General features: G+C 37.8%; 1 protein-coding gene across 2 annotated transcripts in view; it reads right to left on the reverse strand.

Moving 5' to 3' along the window:
- The window catches only part of TEX10 (testis expressed 10), a 61,134-nt gene that overhangs the window by 33,758 nt on the left and 3,143 nt on the right, over window positions 1–24,233 (reverse strand). The window contains exons 3-10 of one of the 2 annotated variants that reach the window (XM_054814232.1): window positions 23,687–23,875; window positions 22,160–22,866; window positions 16,099–16,342; window positions 13,972–14,084; window positions 11,543–11,781; window positions 6,758–6,893; window positions 423–595; window positions 3–180 (exon numbers count right to left, since the gene is read on the reverse strand). In XM_054814232.1, the coding sequence (XP_054670207.1) occupies window positions 3–180; window positions 423–595; window positions 6,758–6,893; window positions 11,543–11,781; window positions 13,972–14,084; window positions 16,099–16,342; window positions 22,160–22,866; window positions 23,687–23,866 (1,970 nt within the window). In that variant the 5' untranslated portion in view covers window positions 23,867–23,875. Of the gene's footprint in view, window positions 1–2; window positions 181–422; window positions 599–6,757; window positions 6,894–11,542; window positions 11,782–13,971; window positions 14,085–16,098; window positions 16,343–22,159; window positions 22,867–23,686; window positions 23,876–24,233 lie in introns of both variants that reach the window. The other variant, XM_054814231.1, reaches the window with a different exon arrangement.

The following is a 24,233-nucleotide window of genomic DNA, read 5'->3' on the forward strand; positions in this document are numbered from 1 at the left end:
ACCTCATGTGCAGTATGCCGATGAGCGTGGCCGCCAGGTCGGAGGAGATCCTGCCCATGATGCAGCAGCGGCTGAGGCAGGCGAGCAGGCGGGCGGGCAGGCAGGGCAGGAAGTACACCAGCTGCACCAGCCGCCGCTGCGCCTCCGCCGGCAGCAGGACCAGGGTGCCATCTAGCGGATCTGCCGGCACACGGACACGGAATCACCGCGCTGGCATTGCCAGGTATTTTTAAATACACAAAACCCGCCGTCGCGCTCCGTAACGATCCCGCCCGGTTTTAACCCTTACTATAAGGGACTGGACCAACTTCCGCTCCCGCCCCACGCACACAGACTTTACCTTTACCAGTATTTGCCACGTGTTGCAACTTCCCTGCCAAGTGGCAGACAAAATTCATTATGCTCTAGTGTAAAACTCTTACCATAGATTCGAGCAGCGGTGGCTTGTAAACTTTGTAGTAATTCCTTGTTTGAACGAGAAGCAGCAGAGTGAATGATATCAATCAGCTGATTCGAAAGCTCAGGGTTTCTCAAGCCAAGCAGAGCAAGCTGCTGAGGTAAGCCAGCCAACCAACGAGATAAAACTTTACTTCGACTTCTAAAGAAAGAGGGAAAATTAGTTGGGGAAAGACAAAAAAACCCCACAAAACAACAAAACCCACACAAACTTACTCTTTCCCGTCTTGACTAAGTTGCTTTAATGTCAGTTTCAATTAAAATACAATAAACTGCAATACTGTGATTTGCTGAGAATATGTCACACATTGGTGTGCTACTAGGGTTACATCAGAAGTATTTGCTTGATCCATAGGGTTTCACTGCATATTTTCAACTCTTTCAGAAAGTATTGGTGTGAACTGACTGTATGCTGGCAAAGCAACTTTTCCATTTATCATTAGTTTTATCAGTTTATATTTAATGAGTTATGAGTCAGGCTAAAAAGCCAGGAGATTACTACACCCTGAACCCCCCAATCAAGCTGCTACTATTTTACACTAGACATCAGCAAAGGTGTAACTGAATTCAAGAGTCTTGTTGCTTGTGAATTCAAATACATCTTAAAGCAGAATGAAAAACCAGAACTGGTTGCTTTAAACAGAAGTCGATAATACTGGTTTACTTTCTTTCCCTGTTCAAGTGCTACAGTAAATCAACTATTTATGTCAACTGTAATCAAGTTTTTCCCCCCACCCCAAGATCCAAACCCCTTTTTTGTTTTTCAAGCAGAGTTTCATTTCTTAACCAGGAGCAATGATTTGAAAAACAAAAACCCTAACAATATTAAAAGTGAGATTTAAAAAGGTGTTCAAAACAAAGCCTATATTTACTTTTTTTTCCCCTGAAGAAATTAACTTGGGTGATTGAAGACTACCATTTTCCCCTTTTTTATTTTATTTCTCTTTATATTACTTATAAAAAATACTGAATTACTGTAATGAAGGTTTTCAGGTAGGTCTTTTACTAACACTTTCCAAATTCTCAAGCAAATTTTTAAAGTGTTATTTAATAGTTCACACTAATTAAAGTAAGGATTCCTGAATCCCAGTTATAGTTTTACCACTGGATTCCCATGGCATTCAGGCAGATTGCTTCAAACTTGGCTCTACTAAGGTTCTACTATTAAGATACTTTCTTAATAGATCTGCTGCCTCCGTACATTCAAAACTCCACCAAAAACTTTAGGGACCAAACCACATCCCTACTCTATGCAGAAGCCATACAGAGCTAATACAGTCATTTATGTTGCCCTGAACATCAACACAGGTCATTACTAAGCTGCACACTCCAAATGTAGAAAGCACAATAGAAAGAAAGCATGAAGGAAAACTAGAAGAATCATTTAGTTGAATTTGCAGGATTAGCAATTAGAAAAGGAAACTTGACATTAAAAAAAAATCAGAATGAAGAAATGCCAAGAGATAAACTTTCTACCATGACTTTTTAATGCAGAACTGAACATCAAGCTCCCTACTTCAAAATTTAATGGTTGAGCCCTCAACATTTTACAGTACAGCTCCACTAAACTCCTAATTTGCTCCTGCCAAAGCCAGATGCAGCATTACAGCTATGGTCTCACCAGTACTGACCCAAGACAGATAGGAATTTCAGTCAATCTGCAGGCCACGTTCCTCCTAATGTAACCCACGGGGGTTTGCCTTACACTCGTGGTGGGAACGCACAGTTAATTTACATTCAGCTTGGCATATACCATAACCCCCAGTTCCTCTTCTTACTATTGCTGCTGCTCAGCAAGCAAGGTATCAAGAAAGTGAACTGTGTCAAACACTCTCCCCTTGTCCGTGCAGCCAGTCATTCATCACAGACGGTTATCGTACTGGTAAAGCATGATTTGCTCTTACATACATCCCAACTTGTTCCTGACAACCTGCTTGTCCCTCACGTGTTCAGAAATTAATTCCAAGCCAAGAGGCTGCATAATCTTTCCAGGGCCTGAGCAGAGGCTCATCATCCTGAAATTCCCCAGATTCTCTTCAAGACAGGTTACTAACAGTCTTTTTCCAGTCACACGGAACCTCCCCACAGTCACCATGGTTTTTCATGGATGACAAATGATGGCCTCACTTTCACATGAAACAACTTTTTCAGCCTCCCTGCATACCTATCTGGGCCATGGATTTCACAGCATTCAGCTGACCAGATTCTGCACTTGCTAAATTTAAAGAGGCTTTTATTTACATAAGATCTTAATTGTCCTGCTGGAACATCTAGCTTTCTATCGACTTTATCCAGTCTCAAGCAAGCACAACTGAGGTGTTTCAGTGAATTTAAACATCAGTGGAAGGAATTCATAGCTTAGGTTACCCCTGCCTGCAGCTCTTAGAATTTGGGCTTTCTTGGGCATAAATAACTACAAATGAAGTCAGCTGAATGAGGTATCACATGATCTTGTTCAAACATTATAATACTTCCATGTATCTTCTGCTACAATTTACTATCTTTAAAATTTACACTTGCTTTTTTTCCCCACAACCTTAGTACATATACTACAGCATATAGAAGGGGAAAGATCAATCATAGGATTATTGTTTGAAACTGCCTGGTTCAATTTTACATTTAAAAAAATCCTGTTAGTAACTAAGTGCACCAATTTTTATTTTGTACAAATACATCTCTTCTTTCTTCAACCACTCCCTGAGGTAATCCAGTTCTTCTGGTTTATTTCTTATTTCCTCTGTTCAGCTAATGCTCCTGAACTATATGTCACCAGAAAGCTTATATTGGCATGCTCCTGCTTTGTGTGCTGGTCGTTAATAAGATGAAGTTCAGCGTCAAAAGAGCTCTGAGGAACTGCATAAGCAGACTCTCTCTAGTTTTACCACTCCCACTGTTGTCACCTATGTACTGTATCCCACTGTACACATTCCTATTCTTCAAGTGAGATGCCATCTTTTATACTAAATCCAGATTGCATTACCTGCCTTTAAAGATAATAGTCAAAGTTCTTACTATCTGCATTTTCACACACCGGTTCTCTCAAGTTTCTGGAATAAAATTTACCTAATTCTCTTCTTTTATGTTAATTTGGCAGCATTCAACTCAATCTTGTTTATAGCACTGTTGTTCGCATATCTGAGGACTCTGGCCATCCCTTGTGTTTGACACGAATTATAATTATCTTACTGAAAAATGTGACAAGGTATTATTTATACTGAAGGTCAACCTGTATCCTAATTTCAGACCTTCTTCTTCCGTTATCCTATAGTGTAATTGTTAAGAAGCTTTTGCTATTTTCACATCCTATGAAAAAAAAAATCAGCTTCACATTTAGAATTGCTATTCCTAACCTAGTTGTCAGAAAAATAAGAATGAAAACAGTTCGCTTATCAATTCCTTTTTTCCTAGTCTGTACAAGTGCTGTTTACCATAAACACTCCCAAAAAGCTGGTCAGGAAACAGCAAAAAAACCTTGGACAAGCTCTTCCCTCGCCTAAGACAAATTTTTATTTATATTTATGACTTGATTCTCCAGACCTCCTTCCCCATTCCAATCAATTGGTCTGTTCATACTTCAGGAAACTTCACTAATTATTTTTTTGCTTTCCTTTAAATGTCTTCAATGCTGAGCTTTAAAACTTGACAACCCCCATTATAGACCTGCTTTTATTTATCCTTTCTAGCTCCAACTGAAACAATACTATAGACCAACGCCTGTCTTTCATGGGCTACAATTTCCATGACACCTTGGCTTATTAAATCAAATATCATTTATAAACCAAAAGCATTTCATCAGCTTACTACTAAAGTGATGATTACATGAAAAAAGCTGCTGAGTGCAAATCAAAAAGTTGAAAGTAGGTCTTTGTGTCAACAAGAGTAGCATAACGATGATAAAAATTATTTTCTTTTCAAAAGACCTGACAAAATCCCTCACCAAAAAAAAAAAAAAAATCACCAAAATCCCTCCCTTAGTTTTTAAGGAAACTAAGTATCCATGACATAACAGGGAAGGGCCTTGCATAGACGGATTGTGTTTAACAGTAGGAAAAGCCTGGAGAAGAGACAACTGAAGTGGGTGAGGTAGAGGTAGGCTCAACAGAGGTCTCAAAACACTTGACACGTACGTGGTCGATGGGAATAAAGTGTTTGCTTTCTCTTCCCACAGAAGAAGTAGGTGCTGGTATCAAATGAAGCTAGAAAGAGCCAGGATCAAAAAAAAAAAAAGCCAAAAGAAGTTGGTCTTCAGACAGCTGAGTTTTGTCACTCCTTGCCAGAGGATGCTGCAGTTGCTCTTGATTTAGTCCAATCCAATGAATGACCGGAAAAGCTCATGGAAAAGATATCCACTGAGTGATACTAACACACAGAAGTTCTGCTAAGTGAGGAAGTACAGGCTTCAAATGGTTGGAAGCTTAGAACACCACAGAAAAGTAATTTTTGCCTTCTTCCTATAGCATCTCACGTAGGTCAGTATTGAAGGCAGGCTGTGAGGCTAAATAGCCTTTTAAGTCTCTACCAGCATATATATGTATATATGCATGTGTATACACACATACACACACTGTATATGCATATATACACACACAACAGCTACGCATATGTGTGTAGCAATTAGGGGTGAAGATAAGTAACATCCAGACCAAAATATTAATTCTGAACCTTGTAATAAATCAATCAAGTTTTCTTTCAAAGGGCTCCTACCCAGCCTTTGAATCAGATGCACCTAAAAAATAAACAGTTTCACTTTAATGTCCTTGGAAAATGTTCCAACACGAATTCTGCTCCTCTTAAGACCGCTCTTGACAAGCTTCTGAGAAAATAAGAAATAAAAGAAAAATGAGGAGAGCAGTCACAGGAGGGCTGAAGGAGCTATGACGTCAAACTGAATGGAACAACATGAATGTCTTCCAGGATCAACTGCACAGTCTGTATCTTGAAGAAATGGAAAAACCACCACTTGTTTCTAAAGGAAAGAAATGGATCAGTACAGTACATGAACATTATGTAAACTTAAAATGTCCTGTCAGACATAAGTACAACTATCCTTTTTGCAAAGAATTTTTGAGATTTCATCCTTCTGTTACTACCATGTCACAATTCCATGTAGAAGACTCAGAGGAACAGCAGGAAAACTACTGCTATTCGTGATGTCTAAAGATAGAAAGTTAAAGCTTTCTAGATAGATGATCACATGAAACTGGATGAGAAGCTCAAGACTTCCAGGTAAGTACAGAAAAAAGTGGTTAGCTAACCTCAGGGAAACTAGTCAGTATAAAAAAAGATCTCTTTTTTATTCTGGGTGAAAAAAGGAGGAAAATGGGATATTCCCTAGCCTCTTTCCTGTCTTTGAAATTGCTGATACATTTTACAATGTTCATGGGGTAGCGTTAGATATTTCTGGCTGTAGATCTAATTATGTGTATTCAGGCAATACCACAGTACAAGACTTAACAAAGCAAAGGAGTTGCAGAAAAGAACAGTCTTCCCAAAGCTTGACTTCTGCTAGTGAATACCAGTACTTCTGGGGGCCCTGGTTTGATTCCTTCCCAGTAGCAGAAACAGGTATCATGGGTATGACCTTATGTCCCTTTGCAGTTCTAAAATGAGATAGGATTAAGGCAGCCTGAACTGTGTTGAAGGATTTTACGTAGCTGGAACCAGATGACTTGGCTGAAAAATACGTTCTGGAAAAGTTAAGACTTGGAGACAATTTGGACAAATCTTATCATGAAAAAGTGTAACAGCAGCAACATAAAGAATGATGTCCTTACTTGGAAGAAAGTCAGATATCTAATAGATGCATGAAAGTGGGAACCCAAAAGGACAAGAACATTTTCTTAAACCTAGTCTTTGTAGAATCACACACCCAAAACAATAGAAGAATATTTTTCTTAAAGAAAATAAGTATAAAAAGCTAGACATGCACTACCAGAACCACCAAAGGCACTAAGTCATAAGTCCACGACCTCACACCGAAGTAATGGAAGTGCTCCATGGCTATAGCTGCACAATCTTGACACATCTTCTGACTACCACACAGTCTAACAATGAGCTTGCAGCAATGTACTTCAAGTTAAATTTTAAATCATTAAGATCTATCTAGTACTTATGTTAAGGAAAAAGGACAACTAAGCTAATACACATCTCAATTTCACAACGCACAGAGAACCTAAATTTCAGTGACACAGTGCCAAAACAGATTCAGAATGAAGTTTTATAGTATCTACATAGAAATTCAGTTTTCTAACTTTTAAAATAAACATACTGTGTTGAAATTAGAAAGAATAATGTGTTTTACCTGATTCTTTGAGTCCTCAAATCTTCTTTTTGGTAAACTCTGCTAAAAAATTTCAAAAGCAATGTACGAACAGGAAAGAGGAGATTCCTTTGCTGGTATAATGTGTATACTGCTTTTATCAAGGGTTCTGTTGCCACTAGAAAGAAAACATATGAAAATCTGAAGTAGTGCTTCTTCTGATTTTATACATACACAGAAGAGCTATAATTTGTATATGCAACTATGTACATTTAACTCCACAGGGAAGTACAAAAATGTTTTAAAACAACTACTGGGATAGACTTCTAAACCCTTGAAACGCCACCTTCCTGCGCAGTTTGTGAAAGAGCCACATGCATGGAGACCCCACGTAAGTGAAAAACTTCACAGACATTCTTGAGACAAGGCAGTGAACAGGTTGCGACATAGCTGAGAACCAATAAATTCCTGCTTTCCACTGCTGTCTTCCACATCCTCTTCCCCTAGTGCAGTATCGCCACATCAACCTTCTTTACTCACGCAAACCGCACTGCCATGGTGCCTTCAGTTCTCTCTATACCATCTCCTTCTCCCTGCCACACACACCAGCCATATCAGCTCTCCATGTCTTTGAATCAGCTGGCTCCAAATCACATTTGCTGATTAACCAGAATATACATACCTCAAGAGGCTACTGGCAAGCAACTACAAAGAGAACTGCTAAACTCGCACTGCAACCTTTTCCTCTCTGAAGCTCTCATCAGCTGTATACTATCACCAGACTTAAAACAATGTATGAAAGCGCTACCCTTATGTCAAAGTTTGCTAAAACTAGCCAGCAAGTGCAGAAGTTATAGCAGACAGAGAAACGGACCAAGCATTTTCTCTGGAAGCCAGAACAAACCACTGGAAGTGTGAAAAAAAATAAATCATACGAATATCTGAATTCGGAGAAGACAAGCCTGGAAAGAATGGGGAAGCATCTGAAAAGTTAAGAAATATATGAAGGGTATGAGACTTGATTCAATTTGCCTCAGAAGAGCTTGGGGTCCCAATGAATTCATTTCTGTCGAGATATACATAAGTAGCAGCAATCATTTCGTTATCTTCATAAACCAAGACTGGGAAACCTTTGTCTTTCCACTCAGGTGTACAGAGCAGTCTTAGTAAGTTATGTATTCAAAAACAGATCTAATTTTGTGTTCCACACTGAACAGAGCTACTTCTGCCCACAGCTACAAGAATGCTCCATCCTAAAAATGATTCCGGATCCAGTCAGGGGCCGCTCTTCATCAGTAAAACACTTATGAGGGAACACATTTAAGTTATCATATAGGGATTCTCACTAAAACACACCCTACAAAAAGCACTTGAAATGGGTCATACTCAAGCATAACGCAGGGAGTCATTTAGAAGTTGAAATCTAACATATTTGTCAACAGAAAAATACATCAAATATTACAATGGATTTAAATTAAGATAAATTAGTACATTCTTTGCATCAGAAGCATCAACTTACTCAATTCACATACTCTTCAGGTGAAGTTTCATATTGGACAGCATTTCTAAAACAGAACACTTGCTTATTCTTAACTGAACAACAATTAAACCTTTATGTAGTTTTTAGCTAATTGATGAACTGTGAACTTAAATAGAATAAGAAATAAATATTCTAAGTGTGTAGAACATTCAGCCACCTTCCAATAAGTCTCTGTGGTACATTCAGTAAAGCAGATCCTGCTATTTGAATTGCGTCATATGAACAGGACGAGTTTAAAAACAGAAGCCATTTAAAAACATATTCTTAAAAGGTAGTACTTAAAAGGTCCACATTATACAGACTTCAAAAATGCAGCCAAAGTCTTCACGATTTTTAACATACTGCAATTTTAATTGGCACATGGCAAGCCTCCTTCTGAAGTACCTGAGTGTGCTCTCTTCGTTACTCGAAGAAAAGTTATCAAAAATGCAACTAGTAGGCAAGCTGCTGCTAAAGTCATACCTGAGAGATGCAAGAAAGGAGCTGACCTCCTAATTACAGAGAGCAGATCCAGAGTTTGATCTTAAACAACAGAGAGAAGTCTTCAGATGTGACAGCTCAAAGCTCTTCTAGACGTCCACAAAAAAGGTGCATTTCACCCCAGCATAAATAGCTATCAAAATAGGCAACTCTGAAAAACACGACTGCAAAGATACCACCGTGCTTTTGTGGCATAATGCACAGGAGGTTGACGACGGTCTTATTTAATCTCTCATTCATTATCAGCTCTTTGTTTTTTCCATCTAAATTTCCCCTCTTTCGATTTCCACTGCGTTCTAAAAAAAATTTTATTGTAATGATTCTTTTTTTTTTTTTTTGCACTGTCTTCTAAAGAAGACATACTCTACCAGGCCCTTAATCTCAAGGTCAGACACATTTTAAACAATTCAGAGTTATTTCTATTTGTATGTACCATCTTTTGCAGTATCATCTGACACAATAAAGTTCAGAATTTCTAGAGCACCATCAAATTAAAAAAAAAAAAAAAAAACAAAAAAACATCATCAAGGAAGGAAGCTTTTCTTCCTCCACAGAATCACACAGTGGTTGAGGTAGGAAGGGACCTCTGGAGGTCATCTGGTTCAACAACCCTGCTGAAGCAGGATCAGCTAGATCTGGATGCCCAGAACCATTGTCCAGACAGCTTCAGAGTATCTCCAAGGATGAAGACTCCGCAACGTCTCTGGGAAATCTGTGTCAGTGCTTGGTCACCCTAACAGTGAAAAAGGGTGTTCCCAATGTTCAGACAGCATCTCCAGTGTTTCAGTTTGTGCCCATTGCCTCTTGTCTTGTCACTGGACACCACTGAAAAGAGCCTGGCTACCTCTTTGCACCCTCCCTTCAGGTATTTACACACATCGATGAGATACCTCCGAGCCTTCTCTCCTCCACACCAGTGCCAACTCTCTTAGCCTTTCCTCATAGGAGAGATGGTCCAGTGCATTCACCATCTTTGTGGCCCTCCGCTGCACTCTCCCCCATGTGTCCACGTCTCTCTTGTACTGGGGAGACCAAAACTGCACACAGCATTCCAGGTGTGGCCTCACCAGTGCAGAGGAGAAGGGAAGGATCACCTCCCTTAACCTGCTAGCAACACTCCTCCTAAAGCAGCCCAGGACACCACTGGCCGCCTTTGCCACAAGAGCCCATTGCCGGCTCATGTTCAACTTGGTGTCTGCCAGGACCCCCTGGAATACTGGATATTGGAAATATCCAATAGAATATTGGAAAATATTGTACAGCTGCTTTCCAGCTGGTCAGCCCCCAGCATGTACAGATGCATGGGGTTGTTCCTCCCCAGGTGCAGGGCTTCTCTTTGTTGAGCCATCAGCCCATTTCTCCAGCACGTCAAGGCTGTATTTCCTCTACAGCTAGTAAATGAACCATAATCTGACATCTAGTCAAGCTTTTAGTACTGTACAAGGATTATCTTGAAGGGATAAGTTGTCCACACAAACAGATACAGATTCATGAGATAAAGATATTCCTACTTGCAGTGAAATTCCTGAACCTTTACAGGATCATCAGACAAGATTCATACATATTAATCTTTTCGAATTTAATTTCAACTTTTTTAAAGCTTATTTATTTTCCACATTCCTGGGGAAAATTATTGCACTACAATGGCCACTTTAGTTAGAAAAACACCACCCATTATCCACTAGCTGGTAAAAGTGGTAGACAAAGGAAAAATCAATGTTTCATTACAAGGAAAAGCACGAAGTATCTGATTTAACAGTCTAACAATAGTTTGGAAACTATTTCCTGAGTAGTAACTCTTCTGCTTTAGCTCAGCTGGTAAAACAGGCACATCTCTGACTGGACTATTATTTGCCTTCAACAGGAAGCTAAATTTGAAGTGCAGATAGGAGTGATTACTTATTGTCTTTGTCATTGGGAACATAGGAATAGACAGATTCCTAATTAAAATTGATTTGGAAGGAGATACAACTAACTACCAAAATATATTTGAGGGACATTTGACATCTTTTCATCTTACAACACTACCAATAAAACCTGCTGCTAAGGGCAAAGCATTTTCTATAAACTCTACTTGGCTGTGGAATTCACCTCTACCAGACTGGTAAGACACAACAGACCCCTGCCACCTTTAGACTTACTGAAAAATTCCTTTCTTAAAGAAGTCCTACATCAATCACTTAACAGATATATCAACCAAGGCCTCATCTGGAACACAACTGAATAGTACTTGAAAAGAAAAAAAAAAGCCAAGCCAAAATACTCAAATACTGTACTGGTCCTGCAAGTCACAACTGGAAATATGTTTTCTCTTGGAAAAGAATTCAAATCAAACCCCTTGGAAAATACTCTACAGCAGCTTCCATCAGAACTATCTTGGCATTTCATGTCATCACAGAACTAGAACAGTCATCTGACAGTACTCAAAGGAGTCTACCAGCTACGTTATTTAACATTCCAATTCTTATTTAAAAGTGTCATGCACCTCTACATCCTAGTAATTTTTTTTCAATGAATAAAACACATCTCCCCATTTATAAGAATATCTTAAGTAAAACCAGAAAACAGACACACAAATATATTACTTTGCATATCAACAGTATGAATCTAACAGTATTCCTAAAAATCAAGCAGTTTTCAACGCTACACGCAGGGATATGACTATAACATTCAATTTATCTCTACAGACAAAATACGTTATGATGTCACAACTGAGGATATAAGATGAACTGACCTGAAAATGCTAGAATAACTCGAGCTCTTTGACGGTGCATAATTTTGCATTCCAGAAACTACTCATATCTTACCTTTGTTTTGCTGTATTTGCATTAGTCTCCAAGTCACACCAAGCAATCTGTTCACCTGCTTGCTATTCAGCTTGCTGCCGTCCTGAAGAGTATCTGTTACAAATTTCCTTATCATGTCCAGCCAACCAGAATCCATCTGAAGTGTTGAAGTGCTTGCTAGTGAAACCATTATGTCACACAAGGTTAAGTTCAGTAAGAGATGGTCTACGCTGTTTGAGGCTGTCATACAATACCTGTTGCTAAGGGGAAGAGCGGAAAAAAGAAGAGAGAGATATTTTTAAAAGAAGAAAATAGTTTTTGTCTTTTAATATTCGTTACTTCGGTAGAAATTATACTATGTAGAAAAAAATTTTAAGTGTTAAAATTTTAAAGCCAATACACATTTTAAAAGTCTTTGTATTTGACGTTTGGGTACTTGAAAATTTGTTTTCTGCCACCAAAATGTCTATTTCTCATATTTATAGTGGCAGCAACAACCAAAACTCTAAATTGTATCTCTATGTCTGGTTTCTCCTGTTCCAGTCTCTTCTGTGTTTCTTCTGTGAGGAATCACATGGATTGTGTCATTATCACACAATTAACAGAAAGCACCATGAACAGCACAGAGAAATCAATTTATGTGCTTTTTTCCAAACTCATGTGGAATCAGAAACACATTTTTCACCATCACAATATTCTGCAGGACCACCCTGTTGCCCTACAGAGGTTTGAAAGACAAAATTAAGGGATATCAAGAAATGAATCAAGGGTATTGCAACTTGCCACATAATGCTACAACTTCTCTACTTGCTGATTAGCCACTCATAGTATAAAAGAAATAAATCACAGCATTTATCTACAGAAAGCTGCAAAATATGAATACTGACATTCAGAATACAAAAGTAGAGCTGTGAAAAGAAAATAACAAAAAGCACTTTAACCTGTGCTAATGTAAGCATAGTCACCCTTCAGTTCAGAGTCAACCACTACAATGTGAACAAATAAATCTCAACCTGTGGACATCACTTACACATGGCATAAATGCTAATAACTTTTTCATGTTCAGAATATGTAGATACTAAGTGCTATCAGTAGTACTGTGGTAAAATTCTGCAACACTTTGCAAACCATGCAAGTTTTTCAAATGCAGGCCTTTAACCCAATATATTTAGTAAGCAAGGAAAACAAAAGCAACTGGTTTTATTTTCATGGTATGAAGCTAAGTTTCCAGAAGTCTTGAAGTAACAATCAAAATAAAAACACACAAAAAAGAGTTTCTCCTGCATGTATCCAACAATGTATTTATTCTGAAGTGCAAGAATGGGGCAAAACTTAGTAGCAAAGTGCAGAAGGATCAACAGAAGTATGGTTAGTCAGGGTGTCATCTACAAGACAAGATGGTTGCATTGCCTAACTACTGAGATTTTCAGTTTCAAGGAAGGGTGTTCAGGTCAAACCCCAGAAAAACAAACCACCTTTTGGCTTTATGAACTTAATGGGTAAGACTTAGTTGAAATGAAAGCACTTAATGAAGAGCTCTGCTGTACCTCTGATCTATGTGCCCTTCCAGGAAGAGAAAATGCAACAGTCAAAATATCAAATAGGATTTCAGCCTCAAGTATACCTGCACCATGGTAGACCCTTAGTATAAGAAAAGCTGCTTCTGCTACTACAGCTCAATCTGCAGTGGCACAGTTTGAAAGTATCTGAAACCAAGACAGACACCAGCTGATACTCATTGTACACATACCAGTGTTTTACATGGACAGCAATGGCACAGAATGACTCCAGAACAAACTTTACATGAATATACTCTCACATCTGGCAGCTGACAGGGAAGACAACCTGCTACAGGCCTGTACCAGAAAAAAAAACTTGGTGCACACACTCTGCCAGCTCAATAGTGAAGAAATGTGAGAGTGTTTGACTTCTCCTGCTCCAGTACTGCTTTGCCATACAGGATAGGCACAATGTGTCCCACCTCCCCTCCCAACTGTATTTCTCCAGCCTTGTTATATAACTATAGAAGAGTAGATGTGGGTGAAAAAAAAAAAAAAGTTTTTTACTATGTTTTGATGTAATTCAGCAGTCAACTGAAGAAAACATGCAGAAATACAAAACTAGTCTAACAAACACAAATCACCATTTAGCAATATGAAAATTCCAGATCAAGCATTCAATACAATATTTTCACTTCTCTAAGATAGCATTTTAATTTCTGCTGGATGCTATTCAGATGACTTCCTATACAATACTTTTACAAAGAACAACCAAAGGTTCTCAATCCAAAGCAATGCTACCTCCCTATAAAAGCTTCTCTACAGATCTTCAAGGAATACCCAATGTTTTCTTTTCCAACATTAAAAACTTCATACTGGATAAAGCATATGACTCACATTGTCTCACTTATGAAATTAAAAGCTGTAACATCACACTGATTTTATTCTTACCCTTTGCATGGATCTTTCTTTTTGTGCTTTACTGTTTCTTGTAAAGAATAGGGAAAATGACGCATGAAGTGGTGCTTGAAATCAACAAGATAATTCATTCGAAGCCATAGTTCCTGTTAAGGAAAGCAGACGACAGACAGAGAACACAGTAGTAAGTGAAATACATCAATGCAATCATCTTCCAAAATCCATTATTGGAATCAATGAAAGACAGGAACTTTAGCTTCTGTTTGCAAGTTTTCATATATATTTACTTTCAGAAGTAAATGTGAAGTCCTGTGTGTGAACCTAAAGGTCCACAAAACAAGGGAGTAATTATACATCAAGGTTGAGTGACAATATTTAATCCAAATTGAACCAGCGTATTTTCTTAGCACGGTTTAATATTGAATATACCCATGTTAATACAAGTGAGTTACAGATGTGAATTGAAAGTGGGTTTATATCAATTTATCAGAGTAAAGTCAGAGTGAACTCTGATTTACTTGCAGTGACTGTCCTGAGTTTTCCATTAAGACATATTCTCACACAGCCTTCATCTTTCCCCATCATTAGTGTACTTGTAGTTCAAAGTCCACTGACAAAACATTTTCCAGTAGAAAGGCCACCCTTACAGAAAAAGGATTTTTTTCAGCATTTAAAAATAATTTTACTTTGTGGGTTAGCAGACACTCAGTCACCGTTCCACAAACTGTCCAGCAGAACTCACCACAAAAAGAAGCCTGCGTTGCTATGAAATTGGTCAGGCAGAATTATCTTTTTGATATTCAAGTAATAAGTACAGAGAATGACCATTAAGCTATTTCAAAGATTTACAGGTTTCCACTAAGCATATTCACAGTGGTTTTCCAAAGCGTCTCTAATAACCACTTTGGCCCATAAACCCAAGGGCTATTAAATAAGCAAAGCTTCCATTTTCAAACTGAGCCATTTGAATACATTTTATACATAAAGGTGACTATAAAGGGAAAAATAAGATGAACAGTTCATGTTATCTAAAATACAATATGCTCAAAAAAAGTTGTATAGACATCAGATTTTTATTTTTTCTCCCCCAAAACATCCTAAGGTCATCATGCAACTGCATGTACCTAAACCAGCTACATCTTGACACAGGAGTACTCCTTTCACATGACTGAAATGCAGGCACCCCATGGCTAAGGGCAGCTGCTCGGCAGTACCCAAAAAAAGGCCAGGGGCAGCAGGCTGCCCCGTGTATTTACCTGGCCGACAGCCTGCTTTCTGTCTACTTCCAAGAGGCCTTCTAGAAAAGATGAAAGGGGAACAGGGTGTTTTGTTTGGACACACTGAATTCATCCCTCAGGCTGTGTATGTTGCATAACTCTGGTCTAATGGAATGATTCCACAAATGATTTCCAATAATTATTCTATACACAGATTTTTGTTTAGCAAATGGACCCAGTCCTATACATAGGTAGAACAAAGAGCTGTTGAGACATTCCTTCCAACTACTCTCAATAGCCAAAATGGAAAGAGAAGAGTGTTCTTTTTCCAGTTTGAAAAAAAAAAAAAATCTTTGGAAGAGCAGCAAAAGTAAAAAAAAATAGCAATTCATTTATCAAAGACAGACAAAATAATTAGGGCAAAAACATTCAAAGATGTTTTCCAAAATTCTTACTGAGGTTTTGAGTCTTGTGAAACTACCAATCATGACACAATGTAGGTTGCACCAAGCAATTACAGCATCTCATACCACCATTACCCCCTAACTTTCTAAGGGTTTAGGGTTTGTTTGTTTCCAATCCCCTCCAATACATAAAATTTTTCAACATGTAAAAACAAGGAACACCGACAATCTATGCTTTCTTCAAATTTATATTCTAGAGGTTATCTGGGAGACAGAATGCTCTTTTCCAATACCACTTTCAGTTTCAAAAGTTTTTGCGCTGCAGCCTGTCAAGGATTCCTGAAGACGATTGGTGAACTTATTGCTCAGTTCAACAGATTCTTTCCTAGAGTAAGAGATTTGACAAATCCAAACTCAAATTTTACTCAAAACCTAGGCTGCTTCTCTAATAAAATATTTCCACTACTTCCAATCACCAAATCACTAGCTTCCAAAACAAAGAACTCTCATTAATATGCCACAGATCACTTCTCCCTTACCATTTTGTATGTTTCATCATGTCGCTTTGTGAGTTTCCACAATAAATGTATTATACTAAGCACTTGCTGCATAAGCTGTTGATATTCTGATTCCAAAAGGTTTCCAAGAATGGGAGCTGATTGTGCAGGAGATGCTTCAATCCAGCACTCAATCAGTAACGGAATTATTATCTCAATAAAACCTTTCAAGTTTTCAGCCGAGGACAGGCCTTTTTCTGCACTGTCCATTACACTTGCCAGAGACCTAAACGACAAAAGCAAAAAAAAAAAAAAAAAAGAGAAAAAAGAAAAAAGATAAAGATCACACCTTTAAAAACAGATTAGAGCAACACCACTTTCCTGTTTTCCGAACACCAGGAAAAATTAATTTCTCAACACATTAAACGTTTGCTTGCTTACTAGATATTTCAGTAAGAAAAAAAGGGAGTTGAAACCATCTACAACAAACCTGCTCCCGAGTCTCCCTGCAAGTTTGTGTGCTTCTGTAACAACAACTTAGATTTCAGTGTTTCTTTCCCCATTGTTATATGTAAAGTCTGTAAAGTGGAGAAATGTGATCTGCATTATCATATCACCTTCAACCAACAGGTAAGAATTCACTGTACTCAGCACAACAAAATTAAAAAAGCTTTTAAGTTTTAAGCTCCTTGAAGCAAAATAATGAAACTGACTAAAAAAGTATTGTCAAATGCATGAGGTTTATTACAGTTAATAACCATCTTCAGCTATAATAAACATAACGGTTGTTCATATTAACAGAGGTAAAAAAATAAAAATAATTCTGCAGAAAATCTAAGCCGCTTGATGTTTAACTATAAAGCTCCGGAGAGCAACTAGCTGGAAAATTATTAAAATGATCTGATAATGAAGTTAAACAAAAATTATAAAAAAATGAAGAGATATAGTTTAAATTAAAATAACATCTCCCAGAAAGCAAGAAAACCAATTACTTCCCCCTCCCCCAGCCCCTTATAACACATTTTCTTCGTGTTTCAAAAGGGCTTAGCAGAAATCACCAAATCATGCTCCTGGATAAATTCAGGCAATTTGTATCCATTTCAAAAAGAAGGTTCTTTAACGAAAGAAACCCTGGAATAACTCTTGCTAATCTTAAGCAATACAGAACCTTCTGAAAGGCCTTCCAAATAACAAGAGCCCTTAAAAAAAACCCAAACCCAAAAAAAGCCCACCAAAAAAACCCCCCAACAACAAAACACCCAGCAATTTCAAGTGATTTCTGACATTGTTTTCCACGATGATTTTGTTTTCTAACTCACAGCAGGGAATTCCTATCATAATGCCAACTTCCTAATATACACAAAATTCGTGCGCTGAACCTCCTGTTACGCTCCTTTCTATTTCAGTGATGTTCTCCAAGTGATTTTTCTTCACATATACACCCAAAATAGGATCTGAAAAACTATTTGCCTTCTTTCCACAGATAGGCAGAGAAGTTCTGTTTATAAATATCTTAATTCCATATTGGATTAAAGAGGTAAAGCAGTTTTCTCTGGTCACCTTGTCATTTCCAAATTATCCAAGCTACATTTCTCATGCTGTTGCAATCATCTATAATATGCACAAAATAGAAAATTTTACTCTGTCATTTCTCTCTGGTTGAAATTGCTATCTCAAGAAAATTACTAAACCAAAACAAACCCAGGTATCAAAAAAAACAACCTGTAAAAGGAGCAGGGAGAAGACATCTGCAAAAGAATAAAAAGAAAGTGAGAGAGAAATGCAGGCTCTTTTTCAATGAAGGCAAGATGGGAGAATTTACATCTCCAGCACAAAATAAAACGGACAAGCGGAAACATAACTGGTCCTAAGAAAAAAATTTTAGTTTTATCTTTAGTACCTACTACAACTATGAGACATCTTAAAACACTATAAAGCTTAGCATTAACTGCAACGATCAATGTATGCAGTCAATGTAATTTGGCTTACTTGTCCCTTTTTTGTTGTTCTATGCCCCTTCTATGGCTGCAGACAGTGCGGTAAAGACATCAGTTTCTTTCAGACTATAAAGTGAGTTTAGGGTGAATGGTTTGAACTTAGACATTTAACTCTCAGTCATCTAAAGACACAGTAGACAAATTCCATCTTCCAGTTATAACCACAATGAATTCTAAAGTGTCACTGGGCAAGCCAGTTGATACCAAGACCATAACCTCACTGAAAAAGTTAGGTTGTCCTGTAAATGCTATGCCATGACAGGACTACACACTCAGCCAAGATTCTGAAATGTCAGTAATTGGCTGAAATAGTTCTGAAGTAGTAGTCTGTAATCATTTCTCTGAAAATAATACCTGATATTACAGTGGAACTCTGGAATTCAAGCAACTTATTTCTGGAATACAAAAAATCTCCCCATTAAACAACGAACAGTGCATGAAACTTGTAAAGTTGGCAACACACACATCCCCCCAACTACTTCAGCACTTTTCAGAAACAAGGGATGGAAAAAGAAGGAAGAATCCATGCCAAAAGGAATACTCCATCCAGCTACCAAAAGCATTTAGGCAAGAACACTTAGCATAGCTTTCATGTACCCTTGCAAAAGAAGCCCCCATCTCTCAAGGTAAGACTCCTCCAAATACTCAAGATTAGAAAGGAGTAAATAAAATCTGATTGCCAGTAACAGATGATGACAAAATATTACAGTAATCTGTGCAGTATGCATTTGATTAATGCAATATCCTTAGCAATACAGGTTCACTGGAACTGGGAGGGTTAGATGTCAATTAAAGTATTAATCTTTTTGTCACATATCTGTTTTAACTATTCTTTAACAGTAAGGTGGCTCTCAAACACCACAAAACATATTACCTCCATATGAGTATGAAATACTACTGAGGGGAGCTGGAAGATATTTCTGTACCCCTTAAGATGTCATTTTTCTTCAAATTCCAGTATTTTTATGAAGCAGGACCAAACAGAAGAAAACTGTGTAACATATTTGCTATTTGACAGTAAAAGGACAACATAAATTCAGCAAAGGGATGTCAAGGAAGTGTAAAAGAAACAAAAAATAAGGAAACAACTTTCTGCTGCTTAAAACAGGAAAAGTCATTGGAAGTTAGTAAGTTTTTATGGCCCAAATTCTAAGCCAGGTAACTGTCCTCCTCTTCTTTTTTGCGTGCACTGCCAATTGCAGGAAAGAAACATTCACTACACCAAGTGGACTGTATTTCCCATTTCTGATGCACAGGTCACACCATATACATATTTATTCACTATGCTTAGTCTTCCATTTTTGTCTCTCAAGTCTTCTCTGCTTTTCTCTGCGGCTGCATTTTGTCCTTTCTCAGCAGAAACGGAAGCTCTACTATTTCTCTTCAGCATCACTTCCATTCCAAAAAAAATCACACACTTTGGTATCACCATATTTAAGTTGTGAAGACTTTCCATTTTTCCACACCTGAAATGATTTGATGCAAAAAGCAGAAAAGTCAGCACATAAGGCAGAGGATATATTCTAACAGTCTCCTAATTCATTGTAATCTTTCATTCACACACAGTAGGAAGACCTAGCACACAGAGAAAATAATCAAGTCTTAAGATTTGCATTGTTGAACCATCCAGCATTCCAAGCTCAGAATCTACACTTTTTACTAAACATACTAAAATACTACAAGCTGATTCTGAAAATCCCCTTCTGCAATCACTAGGTTATCAATGAGGTGTCATCCCTACCTGATGAACTTGCAAGATTAAAAGGATATGGGAACTTTAGCATACTATCAGTGGTGTTTGGAACCCTACTTTTTAAAGAACTAAGTTGAAACTTACTTGCAGTATTACTGATGGCCTCATCACTACATACACACTGCAATTAGTTACTTGTGGTTTGGTCAACTCTATCTATAGTTAGGACTTGGCTGTTTGTGCACTGACTTCTTTAAACAAGAACACACACACACTGTTTGAGATTTTGGAAGTACTCGAGGAGCATTACAGACGTTTTGCACCGCTTATTAGAAGTAATTTCTGTCCTTGCGGTAATGGCCACAGCAGAGGCCCAGGAATGCCTGTAGAAGGCCACAGCTGGGATTGGAAGAGACAGAATTAAACATCTTCAGATTACTAGAAAAGATTTTAGTGACAAATACAAAAGCTACCACAGTAACTTCCAGTCTTAGAATCTTACAGATATCCATTAAAATAAGCTGTACTGGCCCTTTGTGCAAAATGAATACACCAAAAATATGCGCAAATACATTAAAATGAGAACATTTTAGTACCTTCTGCAGATGCCTTTTCTCTTTCCATTCTTCTGTTCTGCTGCCATCATTTTGCTTTGCCAATCTCTCCTTGGATTCTAGCAACGTTTCCTTCTATTCTTCTGGCTCCTCCTCATGCTTGCAAACGCCTTTTTGAAAGTATTTATAACTACAAGTGGATCACGATGTTTCACCAAAATTTAGCTCCTCAGAAAAGCCGAATCCAATTCAGGTGACATCAGATGTAAAGTTTATTTTCCTAGACCTTGGATACAACGCATCTTCAGCTATTACAGGGTATGGTATATCACACACTGCATATCATTCAGGGCAAAATACAAAAATCCTCTGATAAACGGTGGTCCACAATTGTATGCTTCCGACTGCAGAGATGAAGTCCATAGGACTGTTTCGTGCTTAGCAGTGAAACCTTCCCCCTGCCTCAAGTGGGCATCAGTGGTCTAGTTTCCAACTAAAGCTTTACCTACAGCAGGTACTGTTGGTCACGACTGAACTTTTATGCTACGTTAACAACCACTTTTATGAGAATAAGCTGCACATTTTATTTAGCTTAATATAAATTTCCTGTACCTACCACAAGTAATATGCTATCTACTGAGAGGAAGCCTAGGAGAGTGGGAATGGAATAGTCCTTTCTGTGTCTCCACAAGAGAGATGGAAAACACCTGCTAATTCAGGCCAACACCTGTGGTATTACAAGAGAACACCTTCTGCACATCATTCATTCAAAGATATGAGATGGACATCGCAATGGATTAGGCAGTGGGTTTTATACCCTTTTCTGCCACTGACCTCCTAGATGAATTTGCTATAACTGCTTTCTACCTCTTGTTCAGTCTCCTCCAGCAGTAAAATAAGGATTGTGGTTTCTCTTCAAACCACCTTGATAACTATGGATTAGAAGTGCTGTCCAACGGCTAAACAGTTTCCGTTTTTCAAGTCGTTCATTCCAGGTCTCCTACCAGCAGATATGTAACGTCTATAGTAATGTATATACATGAGGATGCCAATCTTTAAAAGGTACCATAAAGTGGTGTGGGAGACTCCCCTTTAGTTTGAGGAACGGGTGAATCAGAAAGGAGGAAGATAAACTAACCATTTTTATTATTTCTCCCTTAACTTCAGCTCATATCTATTTAGAGCACTACTAAAAAACACACAAGCATGTGACTAAGCACACTATGCTTTCTTCCACACTCATGAACATGTCTCAGATGAGACAGCTTTTATCCATAGTGAAGATGCAAACTGATGAACTGATTAAAAATACCTAGAATTGGAAACTCAGCAGAACTTTATACAGCCAGACATCTTATTATGCTGTCCTTTTTAAAAGGAGCTATATTCAAGGAAAAGAGACTCTTAAACTTATGATAGACTCTTGAAAGTAAAGCCACAAAATTTCAGTAAAATTCATTATCATAATGTAAGAAACAAGCTTATGCTTAATGTAAAGAAATTTGCCTGCTTGCCCCCAGGTCATTTGATATCCTGCAACAACCTGCAGTCCTCAGTTGGCATTCCAAAAAAAACCCGCTAGAGATGGTCTTCCAAAGTTACTACAAATAGCATAAAATAAAGCTTTTATTTGGTAACAGCAAAATTCATGATATATGTATAGCAGTCATCTGCTGGGTATTTCCATATTTTCAAGCCACTGCAGTAAGACTGCTCATTACGCTAAGTATCCTAAAATATGGCTAAGGGACAACCCCACACTAAAAATTAAACAGTTGCCTTCAACAGCAACAAACCACAGTTTAACATTGCGATCATACAGTTGACAATAATTCCCCAATCAGTTAACATTTTCTCACCTCAGTCTAAATGATGAGTTGATCTTTGGTCGTAAGCCACCATTTTCGAACAGTTGTATATGTTGCTGATTATTTGCATGGACCTTCCAACTTATATATATTGGGTTCCTCACAGAATGAGGGCTATCCTTTTGTTCTTGAAGCCCTTCATCCTCTATTTCACTGGATCCATCTACCACTGCTTGGAGAAACTTCTTGAGCCTGGTAAGCACATTCAGCCTCCACTGCTGAGAAGTTACTCTGCGATTTGGGTTAACAGAGAGCATCCAGGAAAGTTTTTCTCTGTTTTTCAGTCTTTTTGACAGTTGCTGGTGAGAAATAAGCTCTACAAAATTCTTCAACAATATACTGCTGCGGTCTGTGAGAAGAGCTGGGTATGCTTCCAATAAAACGTCCAAGACTTTCAATGAATCTTCCTGAATCCCCTCACTGATATGAGTCATGGCACTGGAAAGATGGGCACTTACCAAAGGAAAAAATGGAGCAATCTGTTCGGCTCTTATTTTTGAAGCCAAGAACTGCAGCAGGTGAACAGCTGCTCCTCTGACACCAGAATCTTTGTCTGTAAACACAGCTGCCACCTCACTTATTATATTTGAAAGGTGTGCATCAATTACAAATGGATACTGAGACAGGAGATCTTTGAGCCCAAGAAGTGCATTATGCTTAACCCCAGGACTATAGTGATGCATCTGTGAAAGCAGATCCTAAAAGGAAAGAAACATATACACTTGCTATCATTATTACTTTAAGTTCTTTAAACTTCTCCACCTATTTCCAGCATGTTTCTTTCAAAAACACAAAATCTCTTCTCACAATGTACCACTGCTCATAGCAGCATGATATGTTCAGAACAAATATAATATTAGTTTAAAGCATAACATTGAACAAATAATCAAAATTCAATGACAGGAAAAACAAGATACCATGACTTGTCCTTCAGGTAATTAGAATTAGGTAATTCTAATTAGGTAATCCTCATTAAGTTTATGCACAGCCCTACTGACTTAAAGGGATGACCAAAAATAAGTCCTCTCACACTTGTTCTCAAAAGCAGAGCTATGACATCTCAGTCTCAACAGCTTTCTTCAGTTTAAGCAGAGAGCTGCAAGAAATAGAAGATCGTGCAAAGGAAGAAAAGCAGAACAACCACCCAAAGAAATACAAATGTTTTTAAAAACATCATCTCGGGAAGTCTCCTTTTTAAAACCCTGTCCTTAAGTTATGATACAAGACTTTCAAAACCAGAATGTTAATCGTAGACACTTAAATAAGTGTGCAACTTTAGCTTTTGCACTGCTGAAAACCTTTCTCTTGAGTTATATATATGCTGATCCAGCAATTTATTAAAATCACGGGTCAACTTATTGTCAAGGACAGAAAGATGGCATTTGGATATTCTGCTGGGCTTTTTTTAAGTTGGTTCTCTTTCAACTAAATTTTTTCTTCCCAAACTCTAGTAAACAGTAAACCTAGATAAATGACAAGTAATCTTCTGTCATTTCAGAATGTCATGTCACAGTGTACCTTTATGTTAAGTTTTCTATTTTGTGTAGGAAGCACTCCATCTTCTTTAAGCTGCTCAGGAATTTGTATGGCCTTTGTTTTGAAGGTAGTATCAGTTGCATTCTCTAGTTTAGGTTTTTTTTTCCCAACTTTTAATTTCACTTTCTGGAAATCTTCTTGATGTTTCCTTTTTTTAGTCATTCTGATTCTCTGCAAAAAGATATTCAGAATTTTAACTTGATTAAATACACTACAAATATTTTTTCTGCCGAAGAGCAGCAACTTCCTAACAAAAGCTACTGCTTTTATACTTTTTCCAATGCATAAACTAGTGTCTGCTTCTGAGACAAGATGCTAAGCTAAACAGACATACAGACTGATACAGTACAGCTGTTGTTCTAGTGTCCAGAAAACATTCTGCTGCTCCTTTGGTTGTCTTTGGTCTGAGAGCTACTTTATTGAAAAAGTTCACTTAAATAACTGCACCTTCCACTGCTTTATCAGATTAAGTTGTTGGTTTTGTTTTGTTCTAAGAAGTTCCTGCCAATAAAGCAACTTTTTTTTTTTT

Source organism: Grus americana, chromosome 2 (assembly GCF_028858705.1).
Source record: "Grus americana isolate bGruAme1 chromosome 2, bGruAme1.mat, whole genome shotgun sequence".
Classification (NCBI taxonomy): domain Eukaryota; kingdom Metazoa; phylum Chordata; class Aves; order Gruiformes; family Gruidae; genus Grus; species Grus americana.